Source organism: Dermochelys coriacea, chromosome 3 (genome assembly GCF_009764565.3).
Source record: "Dermochelys coriacea isolate rDerCor1 chromosome 3, rDerCor1.pri.v4, whole genome shotgun sequence".
Lineage (NCBI taxonomy): Eukaryota > Metazoa > Chordata > Testudines > Dermochelyidae > Dermochelys > Dermochelys coriacea.
Window position 1 is genome coordinate 98,976,187 of NC_050070.1, and position 20,215 is coordinate 98,996,401.

Here is a 20,215-nt window from a genome sequence, read left to right on the forward strand (position 1 = left end):
CTGTTTTCGGCTTTAAAGTTAATTTTAAATGATTTGTGGCAGGCTATGAAAGACAACTTGATTGCTGCAATAATTTTTTACAAAATGAATTATGAATTATTCTAGTTTGTATCACTGTTGATGACATTTAAATTGTTTTAAAAGTCTGAATAAAAATAATGTTTTTTCAAAATTATGGTATGCACTTTTTTATTTATTTAAAAATTAATTTTAGTAGGAGCACAGAGCAGAGTCAGAGCAGAGCTGGAGCAGTCACTATTGGTGCTGGAGCGGAGCAATTCAAAAATGTGATTGTTCCAAATCCCTGGTTTGATCAGGGCTTCTTCAGGATTAACCAGATATGTGCCACACTGTACAGCACAGTAGGTGTCCATTGTCTGAGGAACTGATGATCCAAACTGCCAAATGGAGAGATATTATGCCTGGATGCAAGAGCTCCCCACAGTAGATGTGACACTTATAAAGAGGTTTGAACACTATTAACAATAGCCCCATAGGGCCTCTGACATTTAGATTCTCTTACCTTTTACTCCTGGTGTCTTTAAGTGTTCTCACTGCTCATGACACCCTCCTTGGAGGAAGATACATTACCAAAGCAGAAATCACCAGGGATTCGGACTATAATTATGTCTGCTACCACATCTTCCACCCTCCAGTTCAGCAGTGGAATTTAGCTATATAGCAATATGGGGAATTGTATTCTTACTGATATCCAGTGACCCAGATATATGGGATGATTTATGGTACCACACTTCTATCAGCTGATCAAGGCTCACATGGGGAATTGAAGAGTGGACTGACAGAGCTGTGGCTGGTTGGGGCTTGCAAAGGGAAATGATAGCCATATTTAGGGTCAGGAAGGAATTTTTCCCCAGGGCAGACTGGCAGAGGCCCTGGGGGGTTTTCGTCTTCCCCTGCAGAGTGGGGCATGGTTCACTTGCTGAGGGATTCTCTGCATCTTGAAGTCTTTAAACCATGATTTGAGGACTTCATTAGCTCACACATAAGTTAGGGGTTTGTTACAGGAGTTGGGTGAGATTCCGTGGCCAGCGTTGTGCAGGAGGTCAGACTAGACGATCATAATGGTCCCTTCTGACCTTAAAGTCTATGATTCTATGAAGTTGGGGAGAGGGGGAAATAAGAGTGTTGGGGATGGAGATATGTTGGGGAGTTGAGATGCAGAGGAAGGAAGCAGGATGTGTACATAATGAGAACAACTTTGGAATTCAACCCCAGACACATTGTGAAGCCTCATCTTGGAGAGATTGTACTTAACACTGTACTTCCAATTTGGAAGATTCTGTCTTTTTTTCCATAGATTGTAAAATGTCAGAGGCAGGGACCATGCCCCATTTCTGTTTGTATAATACTGACTGGGACTACTGGGTGCAAGTGCAATGGAAATATTAAAGGAGATTTGGTCAAATATTGTTGTTCAAATTGTTCTTTTAACCAAAAAAGGCCTTTTTTTTCTTTAATTAAAATTAAATTAGCTTTTAAAGTGCTAACCAAATTGATCAAGAAGTCCTTGTCTTTTAAACATTTATTTTTTTTTGCAGTACTGATGTCCTGTCCCTTAATAAGCTTTAATGACCCCTTGGCCCAGCTCCACCTGCAACCATACCCAGCATTAGTTCAGAGTCAGTTATCAGTTTAAGAAATTAATCAGCTTTTTACCCTCATATTGTTTCCCTTTAAGGTCAAGGGACCTTAGAAACAAGGAGGAAGAGGATATTACAGCTAGAGATGGGTTGGTGTTGGGTGACAGATAAAAGCAGCTGATAGCTTAAGCAGCTGGATTCTATATAGGCCTCCTTTTCCAAGCCCCTTTCAAATGGAAAGGGAGGAAGACAGGGCACAGTATAACTTATCTTCATGTAGGGACCCATACAATCTAGAAGCAACCATGAAAAGAACAGAAAGTTAATCTAATTCAAATGAAGCTGCAGGGAAATTCAGGCAAGCAGTGTGCAATTGCCTACACAGGAATTTGTACATTTTACTGAGAAAGTTTTCAATAAGCGAAGAGACAACCCACATCTCAGAAGACTATGCAATAACACTCAACAATGAGCACAGAAAGTAAAGACAAGATGTCATTGCTTGGATTTGTTTAATACTGATTCTGAGGGAAGAAAGCTGCCTGCTGAGTCAACACTATGTTCCTATGACAACTGGAGTTTTCCTTGAAAATCATTCAGCCAAGTACTTCCCAGCATACACTATTGTTTAGTTTGCATGATCTAACAAGAACCTAACTGAGTGGGATGGCTGTGCTACTACTCTCCAGTGCTATACGTTTTCCTTACAAGTCTACCATTTGTGTGCCTAAGTCAGTTGGCACTTCATATATAGTATGTATACGTTAATAGAATTTTACCTGCCAATCAATTGGAAACCAGAGCAGTGCAGAGCACTTGTTTGATATGCCAGCTGATCATCTGGAATCCTACAGCTGGACCTCCCATAGATGAAGCTTGTAGATGTTGGTGATAAGAGATTGCTCAATGATAAGTATGCAACTCTGGAATTCTGTCCCAAGGAAACATGAGTAAGTCCAAACCCAGCTATGTTTAGAAAGAGCTGCAAGATGCACCCTTTGCCTAATCCTTCTTAATTGATTAAATCCTGATTTCATAACACAGCCAACTGGTAAATTTGCAAGGAGCAGGAGCGTATGGTGTTTGGTAGCTGTTAGTGAGATCTTAAAAGTTTGACATTCACTCTAGCAAAAAGCCCACAAATGAGTTACACGTGATAAAGAAGCTTTCAAAAACAAACAGAAACATAAATATTGGTGTAATGTGGGCACTCTGCAATGACAAATGTAAAAATTCAATATATTCAATTACAGAATTTCAAGTGACTCGTTATTTTATTCTAATAAAAGTGTCTAAGCTGTAAATAGTAATAGAAATGTGAAAATAGTAAATCAAACACAGTAAAATGCTCAAAATGTATTACAGTTCCTCCTTCATATACTATAAAGCCTTCTGATTTATTGATATCAGATTTCTTCAGTATACCAAGAAAAGGATAAAGATTTTGCTTGAAATCTTAAGATTGCATTTAAGATAAAGCAGTAAATATTCTCTCTCTGGACCCTTAGAGAATTTTAAAACATTCCATCAGATTAAAATTACTGAGAATTAGCCTTTTGTTTGTATTTTATTCATTTTTTGGAAGAGTGGGTAAGTAACCCATAAAGGAAAAGACTCTAGTTCTTCAATTATGCAAATACAAAGGAGAAGTATCCTCAACTTGACCCTTCAGTTGCCAAATTTTCCTCTTGTCCTTATGACAAGTACCCAATTTTGCCTCCAGCACCTTCTGAGAAGCTCACCTCCCTGAAGTACCAAGATGCCAAATTCTCCTGGGCCCTACAAGACAGGTTCATAAGTTCCAGCTACCAAAAATCTCCAGCCCCACTCCATAGTCTTCAATAGGACAATCAATAGTAAGAGAAGTGTAACTATTTGCAGGCAGTCAGCCCCAGCACAAGTGATTTTTAAACATTTCTGGTGGCCCTACTGCTCTATTTGAAAATTGCATACAAATACTTAAAACAACAACAAAAAACCTAGTATGGCATATTAACCCAGATGGCCATGAAGAGCTAGGCCCCCAAATGCATCGATCTCTGGAGCCTAATTTTAAGACTTAAAAGAAAATGAAAAAACACTTCAGATTATTTTATTTGTTCTATTTATTCTCATTATGTGCTTTTTTGCTAGTGGTACTTCAGCAACATCCTGGTATTCTTTGTATTCTGTTTTCAAAATTAACAACATGGAAATCACAAACAAATACTCCACACTCAGAAAAACTGAGTGGAAAATCAACCCTGATCTTGAACCTTTAACTAAAGCCAAACCTTAAGTCAACATTGCACTATTGAACAAACATCTGAAACAGTTTTTGTGACTCAAGGCGGATTGTCATTGATAACTAGTCTCAGTGATTGATAATTATCCTGGTCAATAGTAAAAAAAACCAATACATATAGTTCCATTTTCAGCTTCAATAAAGTTGTAACCAGAAGGGAAAATCTTCATCCCTTTCTTTGATTTATAAAAAACCCGCTGACATAAGTTTACTCAAAGGGTTTGGAATGAAAATCAGATCATTTTCCCTTTGCTCCACAGATCTATGTGTATTACTGAAAATCACAAACCACACTGAACTTCAGTGAAGTAGGAGCACTACTGACTGTGTAGATATATTAAGTTCAGGACAGACTGAACTGTTGACCTTCTTTGACACTAAAATATCAGTTAATGATAAAGCTCAGCTGTTAAGAGTTACTTAGAAGCACCAGCCAATGTAACAGAACAATTTCTAACATACAATTGCTAAAGCATGCTAAATAGACAATTTAAAAATACAGCACATTTTATTTCAGCCTAACACAGGAAAGACAGATTGCACACATGCCCTGATGCCAGATGATATCCTCAAAGGAAAATCTCACAGGAAGATACCCTTGCCTTATTGCTCAGTTAGGTGTTAGGATTGCTTCCTATTAAAACAGCATCTCACTTCCTTTTATTTTAAAATGCTTATGTGACCAATAATACAGCGTAGTTATACTGCAGGAATCACCCACTTCAGGTGTATTGTGAGGAATGAGATGAAGACAAGTGCCCTCAGTCACCAGAGGCATGTAATTAACTCTCACCAAATACACCTTGAAGCACATTACTGCTCCTAGCAAATAGCTATAACCTGCTTAAAAATGAAAATAAGACTGGACCTGTGCTCTAAGGAAGGGTCATTTAAAAAAGAAAATCTAGTTCTGATTAGTGTGGTTTATATTCTCATCCTAGTTATTTAAAAATACTCAGTTGTATCATATGTTTGTCTGCTGAGTATTTAATTGCCCACATATGGATGTGATCTGGTATACTATATTTTCAGTATAATGCAGTCACTAAATTTAAGCATAGGAAAAATCATCTATCAAATTCCAGCTACACAAATAATTTAATTAAATTTTGTATGGCACCTTATAAAAGTCCTCCAGAAATCATTAGTCACTGTTTTAACTAACTGTTCAGAAGACACAACTATTCGTTCAACCACTCTTGCCACCTGATAACTACATCAGATGCTTGATGCCCAAATTTGTGCAATCATACCTCAAATTCCACAAAACGTAAGATGTTCTGAAGTGAAACACAGACTAATATATCAATAGCGTATTATTCCGAAATGTCATGGCATTTGTAAATTCTAAACCAACAATGTGTAAAAATCATCTTCAATCTCCTCCCAAAATAAAGCAATTGTTTATTCTTGTGGTAAAATAGCCAATAGCATTTTACTAATATATTATTACTGATAATTCAATGTTAATTATCACCAGTACTTAGAGCATAAACATTTAAAACCCATCCAGTGAATGTTCAGTAATGTGTTTCTTATCCACACAGAAAAGCAAGGTAGTTTCACACTGATATATCAAATACGGTGACTGGAAATAAATGATATGTGGGTAATCCATTATAACTTGTTTCAAAATTGAACCTAAAGCTTACAAAACATACAGAAAGACAGAACTGACAAAAGGGGAGTAAGGATAGCTGTCTTAATAATAAGCAGTCTTGTCTAAAACAAAAAACTAGAATTTTCCAAAACAAGGTACTGCAGCTAGTAGAAAATAATGCAGCATAGTAAGCCACCTGACAGTCACCAAGCTAACGCTATTAGCAAAGGATATATCACACTGCTAGCTATTTCATTATTGGCTTTATTCTTGCTTTCTAAAAATTTTTTTGTAGAGGCTGATATTGTGTTGTTTGCTTTCTAACAGACACAGACACACTTCAGATAGATTTTTATATTAATTTTGCAAGTTTTAAAATGACAACATAGTTGCAAAAGTCCAAATGAAGCCCTCCTGGAAGAGAAATACCTGTCTTCACTATTATGAAAGATGGATGAATGGAGCAAAGACCTGGAAATCTTATTCTAATCTGGATCCTGTCAATGACTCACTATGTTACCTGGGGAGAGTAACTCAACCTCCCAGGGCCTACAGTTGCTATCTTTCATTAAAAAATAGCTATCTATGCTATTGTGGCATCAAAAGCATTGCAAGCTATATTACTTATTGTTTTGATGTTTTAATATTCAAATCAATCATTACTTGCACAAATGTTTATCACGTTAAGTATTATTTTGATCAGTCATTCCAGCAAACTCATCAAGAATATATATTTTATTTGTTATAAATGTGTGTATTTTCATGCTTTAAAAATTACACCACTTTGCTTCCCTTAAATTTGCTAGCTAAAAGGATGTCAGGCCTCTAATATACCATGACCTCTCGCCTCTTATCTTTTTCATATTAGGCAGCCTTAGTTTTTCACATATTAGGAACAAGAAAGTATACCCAATTGATTCTAGGTTGAAGAGATTCTAGGTTGTGTCGCCTTAATAAAGAAGCTGCTTCAAATTTCTATACTATATTTTTGGAGCAATGTCTAAAATATTTAAGAGAATTAAACTGACACTTTAATCTAGATTAGATTTCAATAGCTGTTATCTGATCTGAGACAGACACATGAATCCCTTCACTTTTCAAGAGAGGTATATAGTAAATTAAAAATAAGATCACCTATTTCAAAATTGCCTGCAGTTTCAGAATTGCTTTAGGCTGAGAGCTTGTTTGTTTAGGGAATTAAATAAGCAGAATGCTTCAGCTCCCAAGAAATGCAGTGTTTAGTTTCAAAATAAAACAGTATCAATACAGATGGTCTAATTTTCTGGAATATAAACTCACTGACCTGGTCAAGTTGAGGACACTTATGACATTAGCTCCTAACTCTGGTGTTGACCTTTTTCCATAGTCACTGAACAGAATGATCACACATACTAAACCAAGCATTAGAATAACTTGTCCAGTGGAATCCAGGCCTAATTTGTGAATGGAGATTTTGTTCTAACACCACTCTCACAACTATATAAATACAGAAGATTTACAATTAAGCAATGTGACCGTCATTTCTTACTACATTTTAAAGCAATTTTGAATAGCATGTTTTCCAGCTTTTTTGTTTACATTTGTCTTAGCCAGACTTGTCAGCTGACACATCGTGGCCAGCTTCTCTCAGCTCACTTCTTTTCTGCCAGGACATCTTTTTAACTGATCAGGGTCTTGCAACCTTAGCCTTGGAAGACTAAAGCACTCTAGGTCTCCATGAAGCCAGCTAGGTAAATTCTCTCACCAATTGATGGCTCAGCCATTGTTTTGACACCACTGAAGTTGGGTACTGGAGAGGCTGTTTTGGTAGTTGTTTTACCTGTCTTGAGTTCCTTAACAGCCCTCCATTAGATCTTCCTTTGATTTAACTATACGCATTCAGACATTTTGTCACAGCTTCCTAGCTTCCACGATCAATAAATGGAAGTTTAACTAAGTTGACCCCAACAAGGTGGCACAAACAGAATATGGGGGCCAAGCTGGCATAAGAGCTTTCAGACCTTTGGTAGTACTGGGGAAAGGAGAACAATTGCTATAATTACACCATCATTACAGTGAAAACAAACTTGCCAAAAAAACAAAAACAAACAAAAAAAAAAGAGAGAGAGAGAGATCTCACCTGCACATTTGGTTCTGGTGATAAGCGGTGGTCCTGGCTGGCCAGTTCCTCCTTCTCCTGGCCTAGTAAGGAGGACACGAATCTCATACTCAGTGTCTGGGTCTAAGTGCCATAGCTTATAAGTTGGTGCATTTACAGCATGGGTTTCTGTCCAGGTCCCAGATGTCATACGGTACTCCACTTCTTTCAGAATTATAGGCCCATCACCAATTATGGAATTAGCATTCAGCTGAATCAGCAAATATGTAGGCCCGACACCAAGTAATTGGGGGGGTGCTATTGGTCGAGGGGGTTCTGTAAAAAATTCAAAAATACACAGTGAATAAAACCAAACTTAGAAAGATCACAATATTATTAATATATGTACAGCCAGAACAATACAGCATTAAGATCAAGAGGCTATATTCTCAGTTTTTATTTTTCAGTGTAGGTCTACTGAAGTCAATAAGCTATATTTATTTATTCCATCTGAGATTCTGGCTCCGGAGGACTGTGCTGGTTTATAAGATCCTTTTCTGGTAACATTTCCTGAACTATTGTGAATCACTTCATGATAATTCATGTATTTTATAAGACAAAAAAAATTGGAATTTTGAATTTCAAAACCAACTCATTTTATTTTATTGAGAGAAGCTATGAACAATTCCTGCAGTAATAGCTTCAGTGTCACGTTCCACTGCCCCCTTGAGAGCAACTCCAAAAAAAAATCATTGCAGTCCATTTCAAACCTGCCAAATACAGTGTAGGGTGAACAATATGGAAATGCATCAAAGCCATTCAGAATGTTTAGAACTGGGCAATACTGACTGGATGGTGACAATGTAAAGATTTATAACAATGTATGGAATTATTTACAGTTCCTCAATCAAATAACTTATCCTGGCATACATATGTCTGAAATGGGTATACAATGCAAACACCCCCACGCCCCCAATTTAATATAGCTTCAACAAAGTTGTAAAGTGAAAATTAGGAACAGAGGGCTGAAAAGGTTTGAGGAAAAAAAATCTATGAAATTTCTGTCTGTAGTAGCACATTGCCTACGAGTCATTTATTTTAAGAAACAATCAAAGGAACATGTATTTTTCCAATAAAATGAATCCACTGATCAACATGGAAGGTTCATTTTCCAGATGGCATATATTTTGGCTAATTTGTTTCAGTTAATTAGGCAACAATGTTAAATTCAAATCTCACAGAGGTTTCACACAGCACTAGTGCAGAACCAAAACAGCAACTCCAAGCAGGTAAAGACATCTGCTGCTAAGTACATAAAAAAGAAATCTAACCCCACCCCACTACCATCCTTCAACCCCACCCCACAAAAAGAAAACACAACACCTTTAAGAAAATGGAATAATTAAAGTGTGGTTCTACCTTTGAAAAGTGACTACGTAAAAATTGTCAGTCAATACATCCTCACTCTGTGCTTATTCAGAACAATGATGACCCGAAGAGGATCTCTGCTGCTTCCAAGAACACCTTGTAAAATTCTACCATCACTTTGAGGTGATGTTTGGGATGAGATTTCTTTGCCCTCTGCATCTCTGCCAAGGATGACATTACTCTGTAGCTACTAGATATTTTTCTGGAATTCCCATGAACTTCCGTAGAAGGCCTGCACCCAAGGCACTCATCTCATGTTACACAATTTGAAAATTGTGCTCTCATATGAATCCATGATATCTCAGAATGGCAACAGCTGAAATTCTTTTCATTCATCCCCAGTGACAAACCTAGGCCTGATTCAGTGATGTGCACAAGTTCTATACAGTGTAGTTCAAGACAACCTGGACTCTAAGGTATCTGAACTAATTATCTAAATTTTATCTTCTCCCCTCCTCCCCCCGATTTTCTGACATAACCTAGGCAAAAGCCACTTTGGATCTTTATCTGAATGAAACCTCAGCAATGTAGCATAGCTTAATGAAAGCAGTTCATTTCCTGCGGAATTAGCATATTAAATGGCAAACTAATGAATTCTAAAGTCAGTCTTATAGCAAACAACATAAACATTGTTGAGGATGATACACCACCAACTCTGAGTTCTGAAACTCTGCAATATGAAGCTATGTTTAGAAGTATATACTTTGATTAACAGCATGATTATTACAAGTGAAACTATGCATTAATGAGACTAATATACACTGCATATTAAATTTTTGTGTTCGATGTAAAGTGTATTCTTACATTAGCATATGCATTTTGTTTTTAAGCTCTTGAGGACAAAGACTTATTTAGAAAGTCTCTTCCCGTTCTAATAAATTATGCATGAATTTTAATCAGTTAGCAAATGAACTGGTAACTGTTCTGCAGCAGTATTAATATTCTTCATAACACAATGAACCATCAGATCCAGAGATATGGGGCAACCAAAAATCCCTAAAGTACACTAAGAGTCAACTGAAGCATGCAATCCCAATATACCAGATAAACTTTTTTGATGTTACCCAATTAACTTACTATTAATGATTCTCGTTCATTATTCTATGACCAGATCTATCAAATATTCTCCAATTTCCATTTCAAAGTGTATAATTTGCTTTTAAAGACCTAGTAACCTGAAAACGTTATGACTTGAAAAATAACACTAACAATTAGTGGGTGTGTTGAGACCATTATGATGTTGTGATATCACTTCCATTATGCTATTACAGATGTATGCAACACTACCCAATCAATGGGTTCTCAGGTTGGAGTCACTGCATACATCAGTACACAATACAGTGATCCTGCACGATAAGGGAGCATGTGTTTTTCTAGTCTAGTGGTCCAGTTCCTATAGAATAAAGAGCAATACTCTTGCTGCGTGAGCTGGGAAGATAGTTTGTCCAAATGTAAACGTTTCAGGTGTGGTATTGAAAGAAATGAAGTTGATAAGCAAGAGGGGATCCCCAAACAAAGTTACCCTCTCAAAAAAGTTCACTCTGGGTAGAAGCATACAAGAATGTAGTCACAAGTAAATACTATTACAAAATCCCTTCACATAACACAAGAACTAGGGGTCATCTGATGAAATTAAGAGGCAGAAGGTTTAAAACAAATAAAAGTAGGTACTTCTTCACACACCACACAGTCAACCTGTAGAACTCGTTGCCTTGGGATGTGGTGAAGGCCAATAGTATAAATGGGTTCAAAAAAGAATTAAATAAGTTCATGGAAGATGGATCCACCGATGGCTATTAACCAAGATGATCAGGGAGTCCCTAAACCTCCAACTGCCAGAAGCTGGGCCTGGACGATGGGATAGATTGCTTGAAATTGCCCTCTTCTGTCCTTTCTCTCTGAAGCAACTGACATCGGATGCTGTCAGAGACAGGACACTGGACTAAATGGACCATTAGTCTGATCCAGTATGGCCATTCTTATGACCAGAGAGATGCGAACTTTTCACAGCAAACAATTTTTTCACTGAATTTAGCTTTAGTCTTGAGTTGAAACTTATACAATGTTTTATGCAGAAATATTTCAACCTAGGAATTGTTCATGGGCTATATCAATATGATCACCGAGTAGATATTTGTAACAAATTTCACATAGGTCACACATGGTAATTTCATTCCCTTCTGTGATGAGTGCAAATCTAGCAATCAGGTATGAATACTTTCATTAGGAACTAAGGATAAGCTTTCCACAAATACTGTGTAACCATTTTTGAGAACAATCCTGCCAGTGAACTTGGCTGCTAGAATGTCTGCAGAAAGAAAATGTAAAAGGAGCACAAACTACTAAAATGTGAATGTTCATGCATAATGTTTTGAAGTATTTGGCCAGATCAAAATGCCTAAAGCTAAGCTAATCAACACTGAATAGAGTAGGCACAAAGCATCAACTTTAACTAATTTTTCTTGTTGTTAAATGTTGTGTCACATCCTTAACATTACACATAATGTGTTAATAATTAATTATCTATAATGGGCAAACAAGCAACCAGGAAAATTACTAATGATTTTAGTATCATAAGTGGTATTATAAAAGTAAAACATTATGCACCAGCATGTAAAATATATCTATTACAACATTACTACATTATTCAATATAATTCACCCAGTCCATGTGTATGTACTATAATATAAAAACCACACACAGTCCACATGTACATACTGTAGCACACCTCCACCCACACTACTACGTCTCCCTTCCAGTACAGAACATGTGCCCAAACTTTGAGTGAAGGAGGAGGGTTAAGGAAACATTTATTTTAGTGGCAGCAGTTTGCCAAATTTAACAGTGTTGCCAACTTTTTTATTTTTATTTTCTCACAATTCTTACAGTATTCGATATTTTACTGAAAGCCCCCAGCTGTGATTATACGAAAAGCTCAGCATTATTTTAAAAACAACTGTCTAGCCCTCAGTTCCAAGGGAAAAAAAAAAACCTTGAAAATGTGACCTGCGTGCATTTGAAACATACAAAAACTAAGACGGCAAGTAAAAAGAAATCCAACATTTATTTTTAAACCACATTATTTGTAAACCAATTACATGATTTTTGAACATTTGGGGTTGGGCAATATTGTAACTGTGAATACTTACTCTTTCATTTGAATAACTATGATCATTATCACAAACAAACACCAAAATTCTGAAGCAACATCTCTTAGGTTAAAAGAAAAGGAGGACTTATGGCACCTTAGAAACTAACAAATTTATTTGAGCATAAGCTTTCGTGAGTTACAGCTCACTTCATAATATGATGATATTGCAACCTGCAGCACTGGTATGTTTAAAATATTCAAAATATAGAATTTTGTGCCAATATTCAAAAAGGGTATGCAGGATGACCCAGGTAATTATAGGCCAGTTAGTTGGATATCAATCCCACGCAAAATAATGGAAAAGCTTGTGTAGGATTCAATTAATAAAGAATTAAAGGATGAGAGTATAATTAATGCCAGTCAGCATGGTTTTATGGAAAACAGATGTTGTCAATCAAACCTGATTTCATTTTTTGATAAGTTTGGTTGATAAGGATAACTACACAGATGTACAGCTGGGGTCAGAAGCACTGAACCAAGGCTGCACAGCACACCGACACTCAGGATACTGCGTGTTTGTCTGTTGGTGTTGGTATCAGGGCAAAAGAGTATTTAAAGCACCTAGGGTTACAGGGCAGGAGGTGACATAACCTCTAACTGGTCTGGACTGCACCCCAAAACTGACACCTGCACACAGTTCTGGTGTCCACATTTTTTTAAAAAAGAATGTTGAAAAATTGGAGAGAGTACAGAAAAGAGCCACAAAAATGATTTGCAGGCTAGAGAAAATGCCTTACAGAGAGACACTTGAAGAGTTCAATATGTTTAGCTTATCAAAAGAAGATTGAGAAATGACTTGATTATGGTGTATATGTACATTCCCCCAGGAAGAAAATGTTAGATACTAACGGGCTCTTTAATCTAGCGAAAAAGGGTGCAACGAGAACCAATAGCTAAAAAGCTAAAGTCAGATTAGATTTAAGTCACAAATGTTGAACAGTGAGAGTGATTAACCATTGAAATAAGCTACCAAGGGAAGTGATGGATTCCCCGTATCTTCATGTCTTCAGAGCAAGGCTGGATACTTTTCTGGAAGGTGTGCTTTATTCAGACAAGACACGTGGCTCAATACAGAGCAAATGAGTATTGGCCTTTCTTATGCAGGAGGTCAGACTAGATGATCTAATGGTCCCTTCTGGGCTTAAGTGATGGAAAATTTGGACATTAAAAACATATGGACATTTTCAGCAAAAATACTTGTTTTTAAATGCTATTGTTCCATGGATGGAATAAAATAATGCTTAATAAAAAACATTTCATTCAATATTCCAAGCAATGTTATTTTTGTCTAGAAAGCTTTGCAGTGATGGAAGAAAATTATCTGGTACCGAGCAATGCAATTCACCTTTAGCTTAATAACTGCTTGAAATACACATCATCAGTGCTCTAAACTGCTAAAAGAGAAACTGGTGCAGCTTTGCCTAAAGGTCTTATTCTCCCAAGTGTCAGGAGGAGCCAGGGGTACAGTGTACACAAAGATGGGGTTGTGGTGTCTCCTGGGGATTACAGGAAGGAGCATTTTACTGAACAGAAGCTCTTGAAGCCAGTTAAGGAGCAATGTCGTCAGACTGCCTCCGGGACTAATGAGTTCATGAGGTAGACAGTGTATCTGTGGTTAGAAGAAGGGTCATTTAAAAAAACCCGAACTCCAACAAGATTACACAAAGAGCAGTTAATCAATGGTAACTGACTACCTACCTCTCTTAGGCCCTTTTAAAAATCCCACTACTGACAATTCAATGTTCACAGGATCATAAACACCCCACCCCACCTCCAAACAAGGCACCAGCATAGCTTGCAGCCTTATCCCTACTCTGGAAAACAAGGAGAGCTCTGACTATACATACACTTACATGTGATTAATGTGTGATCAGTCAGCAAACACCAGCACTTTGCTTTTTTTTTTTATTATATATAATAAAGGTATAAAGTTTAATAGGGTTTTATAAGTGTCTGATAACCCACCAAGTTAACTATTGTTAACAAGTCTGTTCATTATTCATTTGCATGCCATAAAAAAAATCACAGTATATTTACTGGGTTTCACTAAACAAATATCACAGACCAAAGCACCATCTCTCTCAGCACATTCATAATGGCATTTATGAATAATTTAAAATCCATATTCAAGTCAATCACAGAAAGTAGTACACAAAAGCAGCCCACAGAAGTACTATGACACCCAGTCACAATGATCTTTTAAGGTTTCCTACAACCAAACAGCATCCCAGTGGACCCTCATAATTGCCTTTATGCCTGGCTACTCAAAATTAGCAGACAGTCGGTCCACTTCATCCAGTCACCTTGCTGGTATTGTTTTCTCCTTTGCTTCTCAAATATTATGTAATACAAACCATGCAGCAATGAAAATCGGAAATATATGCCTCATGGAGATCCAGCCTAGTCAAGGGGCATCGCCAGCACCCTTGCAGTCCACCAAATTCACTTTGACAAGTCATCCGACCTGCACTTGCAGTTAAATCTTTCCTTGCTGCTGTGCAAACGTCCAGCTTCACGAGCCAGGGAAGCAAAGGGTAGGCCAGGTCTCCCAGGAGATGTTTAATGAACTTGCACACCTCACTGACAACTTTCCCCACTGTGTATTTTCAACCCCAAACTGATTGCCCACTGAGAGACAGCAATATGGGCAAGCATCCAAAGCACGATAACAACCCACTTTTCCACCATCAAAGCAGCTTTTGTTCTGGAGTCTCTGTGCTGGATGGCAGAGAAGTTCAGTGGGGCCTACAACATTTGAAAGTTTTGCAGCAACAGTTGATCATTCCAGATCTGCATCGCAGTATGATCTCACCAGTCACTGCTTGTTTCTCAGGCCCAGAAATGCCACTCCACCATGTGGAGCTGATCAACAAATGCCTGCAATACTCAACAATTTTCATGAATTGTTATCCATCATCCATTCCTCCTCCTTATTGAGTCTTGTCTCATCTTCACTGCAGCACCACCAGCCGTTGTTGCAGTGATAGTCACTGAAATTCCACCAACACAGAAGAATTGCATGCCCTATCTCCAAAACAGACGTGATAACTCTGCTGATCTTTGCAGGATCCATGTTTCTGTGAGCACAAAGAACTGTAGGAATTCTTTTTTAAAGTGCAAAAGTTATGTGATGGAGGAAAGGAAACTATGGGAACTTGGCCCCAAACTCCCATAGGTCCCTGAGCACAGTGCTGGTATCCCACAATGCACTGCAAAACATCCCAACAAGATGTTGTGACAGATAGTGGTTCTACGCCACTGAGGTGCCTACCTATAGTGCACTACATTTTCTGCTGATACAGTTTCTCACAGTGAGGACATGCAGAACCAGGAAGAGCAGCCAAGTGCATGCGTGGCTCTAGCAACTTAGCAATTTTAGCACCTGTAATGCAGCAAAAATTCTGGCAGAAAAACTTTGTAGGGTAGATGTGGTCCTAGTATCTCTTCCTGATCATGGTCTCTCCTCTGACTCCTGAAACAAGTTCCCCTTTGCTTATTCAGGTTAGATTATCAAAATGTTCCCCCTTTGCCCAATGTGCACGTCTCTTTTCAACAGCAGATTCTAACTACTTTTGTCTTTTTTTTTTTTTTTTCTTTCTTTTTCTTCTGTGGATTTTCCATTGCTCCAGCCTCAGCCTTGCAGACAACCTGGGAAGAGCCAGTTTCTCCTAAGCTGCAGACATCTCATTGTTCTAGGGTGCTTCCACGTTAATGACTCAATGACTCTTGTTGCACTACTCTAGCCCAGGTGTGTCCATAAATGGCTGATTCTACATACCCTGCGGCATTCAGTGATATAGCAATTTCATAAAACCACGCAGAATTCAAAAGTTTTACAAAGATAAGTTTTCCAAATTGTCACAACCCTCACATGTTTATATTTTTCAGATGAACAAGACAGAGATAGTTCAAATACATCTCAGCACTTTCAACTATTCATCTGTGTGCACAAATTACAGCAGTTATGACGTGAAAGACCTAACAGCATGAGATCTATCAGACTGCAAAGCTCTAGCTGCCCTTCTAGCACTGTCAGTCCCATGCTGAGCTGCTTCATATGTAGGATTGGAAGGATAATATTTTTTATCAGTAAACGTCGATAAACATTTATTTCACTACACAGACACAAACAAAAAATGTCCATTGATACTAATTGAAATTTACATGTAGGAAAAGAAAGAAAAATGCTCCTTGAGAAGTTTTTAGAGTTGGATGTATGGATACTTAATTTGTATATTTGGATCTGTGATGCTGACAAATTGTGTTTTAACTATTTATAACTTCAACTTTAGCTTTAATTTTTTAAAATCTTGATGTCTACTGCTATTAATTGTTTGACCTCCCCACTCCATTGTCTGACCACCTTCTTTAATTTTTCCACAATTGTGAACATTTAAATTTATAAAAATAAAAAATGCTTATAGATTGATATCCACTGAAATTATTAAAAAGATAAAAATTGAATTCTGCCAAGCCTATTCATATGATATGGGATATACACTCATTGTGACTTCAACAAGTAAAATTTACCCCTTAACTGCCTTGTACCTTGTTGCCAGTTGATTGCCCTGACATTGATACACAGTACCTACAAAACGTTAGTATTTAATTAAAGGAGTTAGTTGACTGGAACAAAACACTAAGCAATTGCTTGGTGACCAGGTGGCATCAAGTGATTTATCCAACTCATATAAAAGGCACAGTTATAAATATGGCATTAATTCTTATTTGTCTTTATTACCAGAAATGGGAAAACTGAAATAATTTGTCTTAAACAAAAGCATTTTAACATAAGCATCCAAAATAACTTGGTAAAATTTAGTGATGTTGTATAAAGATCCTGTTAGTATGAACATACACAACAGAAATGGCAAACTGAACAGCAGTTCATGACACTGCCTAATTATGACCCCACTGTATTTAGCCACATCAACATCCGCTTTAAATTTAGGGTCTCTGCAAATCTTGATACTGAATGTGTCACAATTCACCTCAAACTTTCAAGCACCTGCATAATATATCACGTTTATGTCTGAGGTACAAAAAAGATTGTGCAGCTATAAAAGTGTTTAATCTTTGTGACACAGTAGTTACCAACCGCCCAAAGTGCTGAAATAAGAATTATTATTTCACAGTGGAAACTGCTAACTTCTGCATAGTGATTTCATATCCTATGCATCATCATAGCATTTTATTCACCTTGATTTGAAATACCATTGCAATCATTTTATTATCTGCCCTTAACTAAAAGGAACAGTGTGTTGTTTCAGCACTCTCATCAGAAATTGAAAACAACATTAGGGTCATGCTCAGCGTATATATGAAAATAAACAAGATTTTCTTAAAAATTGTAGTATGTTCTCCCCCACATCTTGTAAGCACAGACACACTCCTGACATTTTAGGATACCAGTATATGACACCATAGAAATCAATTAGAAGTGGATGGCTTGTTTTGTCAAAAAGATTATATATTGTATTATAAAGACATTTATACAGGACATTATTTCAGAGATCAATGAAAATACACAATAGTTGGTCTACATGAAAGAAAATGTGGTGACCATAATGTGCTGCACTGCATATAAAGATGAAGATTTTGGTCAGTGTAAATGAGCCAGTTGTAAAGCTAACTCAAGAATTTTCATCACAATTACTTCATTCTCCACATGCATGAGTGAGTCCTACGAGATCTCAACTTTTAGGTTATTGCTAGAAAAGAACATTCATTGTAGGTTAAAAACAAATCCAAATCCCTTCTTCAAAAACTGGCACCTCCCAAAAATGATTTAGAATCCACTAATATATGGCTTGTGCAATGGAGTGAGTGAGAATACTACATTTTATACACCATTGTACAAGTAGTCATGCTGTCAAATTGCCAGTTGCTGTAATGGAAAGGAGGAATAAAGCTGAAGGGGTAGGTGCAGAAATACAATGTCCTGTTTGAAACATTAAACCATGCAGATGGTGACAAAGCACAAGGCATTAAGATTCCACAGATGTTTTATTCATGGTCAATTACAAGAACTTAGCCCTCAGCATTTGAAGAAGCCTGGCACACCTCTGAATTTGAACCTTGCTTAGATAAAACTTCCACTGAAGTGACCAAGTTTTGCCTAAGAAAGGGCAGCAAGATTTGCCTCATGGTTTACAGTTATATACTACACACTTGTTTTGTGCACTGGAACTATGCAGATGAATTACTTGTTTAAATTTTAACTCTTGAGTTGAACCCAATGCCAACATCCTCAATTTGCACTTATTTATTATTTGCATCATCAAAGCACCTAGGAGCCCAGCCATGGACCAGGACTCCATTGTGCTCAGTGCTGTACAAACACAGACCAAAAAGCAAGTCTCCAGCCCAAAAAGAGCTTAGAATGTAAGCAGAAGTCAGAGACAACAGATGGACACAGACATATGGGGAAGTAGAAGGAAACAATAAGACAATGTTGGTCAGCATGATAGGCTGTGGTCTCAGCACATTAGCAGCGTAAATGTCAAGCCTTGTATTTGGATTATGGCAAAGGACAGTTTTAAGGGGCGATTTGAAAGAGAAAATGAAGAGGCATTGCAGATGTTTACTGGAAGTTCCTCCTAAGTGTGTGGGAGGAAAGCACAAAGGTGCTTGTTTGAAAAATTAATTAGCGTTCAGTGGAGGCTGGTATCATGGTCTGACTGGAGACAGGAATCAACCTTTGCACACTGAATGAGAGATGGTACACAAGGTGGGATTGGAAGGGCCCGGACAGTGAAGTAGTTTATTTCTGATGTTACAGGAGAGGGAGCCAGCAGAGAAATGCAAAAAGTGGTGTGACACAATAAAAGAGACAAGCTAAGAGAATGATCTTTGCTGCAACATTCTGAAAGGATACAAGCAGGACAAGATTGCACTCGTCAGGGCCAGAAAAAAGGATGTTGCGGTATTCAAGATGCAAGCCTGAATGAGAATTTTATTTAATTGGATGAATAAGAAAGTTGGTATCTTCAGAGTTATTATGTAGAGAGAATCAGCAAGATTTAGACATAAGTCAAAAATGATGCCCAGGCTTTGGCGTGAGTGACAAGCAGGATGGTGGTACTGTCAATAGTGATCAGGAAAGAAGGTTGCGGGGAAGGCTTGTGGGGAAGCTATGTTTAGCCCTGCTGAGCTGGAGCTGATAGCTAGAAGTCCACAAGAAAATGTCAGACACACAAGTGAAGATTTTAGTTTGAAAAGGAGACAGGTCTGAAGTACAGAGATAGACCAGGCAGGGTCAACATAGAAATGGTAGTTCAATTTGTGTTCGCAGATGAGATAAGGTACAGAAAGAAGAAAAAGGGACCAAGAACAGAGCCCTGTTGAATGCCCACAGAAAACCGGAGGGAGGTTGGGTGGGGGCGCATGGGTGAGGAGGACACACACTGAAGGGGTGATTAGTGAGGTAGAAGAAACCAGGAGAGGAGAGAGTCCTGGAAGCCAATGGAGGACAAGATTTCAAGAAGACAAACATGGTCAGTTATGTCGAAGGCAGCTGACAGGTCAAAGAGGATAAGGATGGAGTACTGGTTCTGAGATGTGGCGAAGAAGAGATCATTAGAGATTTTGGTGAGAGTGATTTCAGTGGAGTGCCTGGAACAGAAGTTGAATTGGAGTGTTTTTAGGATGGAATTTGAATAATGAATGTAAACAGCACATTCAATGAGCTTAGAAGATAAAAGAAAAAGGGTAGGGGTGGTAGCAGGAGAGGCAAGTGGTGTAAAGGGTGGGTTTTTTTTGTTTTGTTTTGTTTAAGATGGGAGAGACTACAGCATGTTTGCATTGTGAGGGGAAGTCAGGGCAGAGTAAGGGAAGGGATGAGAGTGGGCATGATGAAGTTTAGGAGATGGGATGGGATCACTAGGGCCAGTGGATGAGACACTTCTGCATCTGTGATGGAGGAGGAGGGGGAGGAGGGAGGGAGAGAGAGAGTTTGTGGTAGGAGGGCGGCAAGCTGAGAGAAAAGGGAAGGTCACATCATATTTTGTCAATTTTTCTCTTGAAAAAAATTGTCGAGAATGTGTGGACAGAGAAGTGGAAGTAGGAGAAGGAG

General features: G+C 37.8%; 1 protein-coding gene across 16 annotated transcripts in view; it reads right to left on the reverse strand.

Moving 5' to 3' along the window:
- The window catches only part of PTPRK (protein tyrosine phosphatase receptor type K), a 603,062-nt gene that overhangs the window by 219,117 nt on the left and 363,730 nt on the right, over positions 1-20,215 (reverse strand). For all 16 annotated transcript variants that reach the window (XM_038395504.2, XM_043510931.1, XM_043510923.1 and 13 more), the window contains exon 7: positions 7,605-7,898. In XM_038395504.2, coding sequence (XP_038251432.1) covers positions 7,605-7,898 — 294 coding nt within the window. The remainder of the gene's footprint in view (positions 1-7,604; positions 7,899-20,215) is intronic.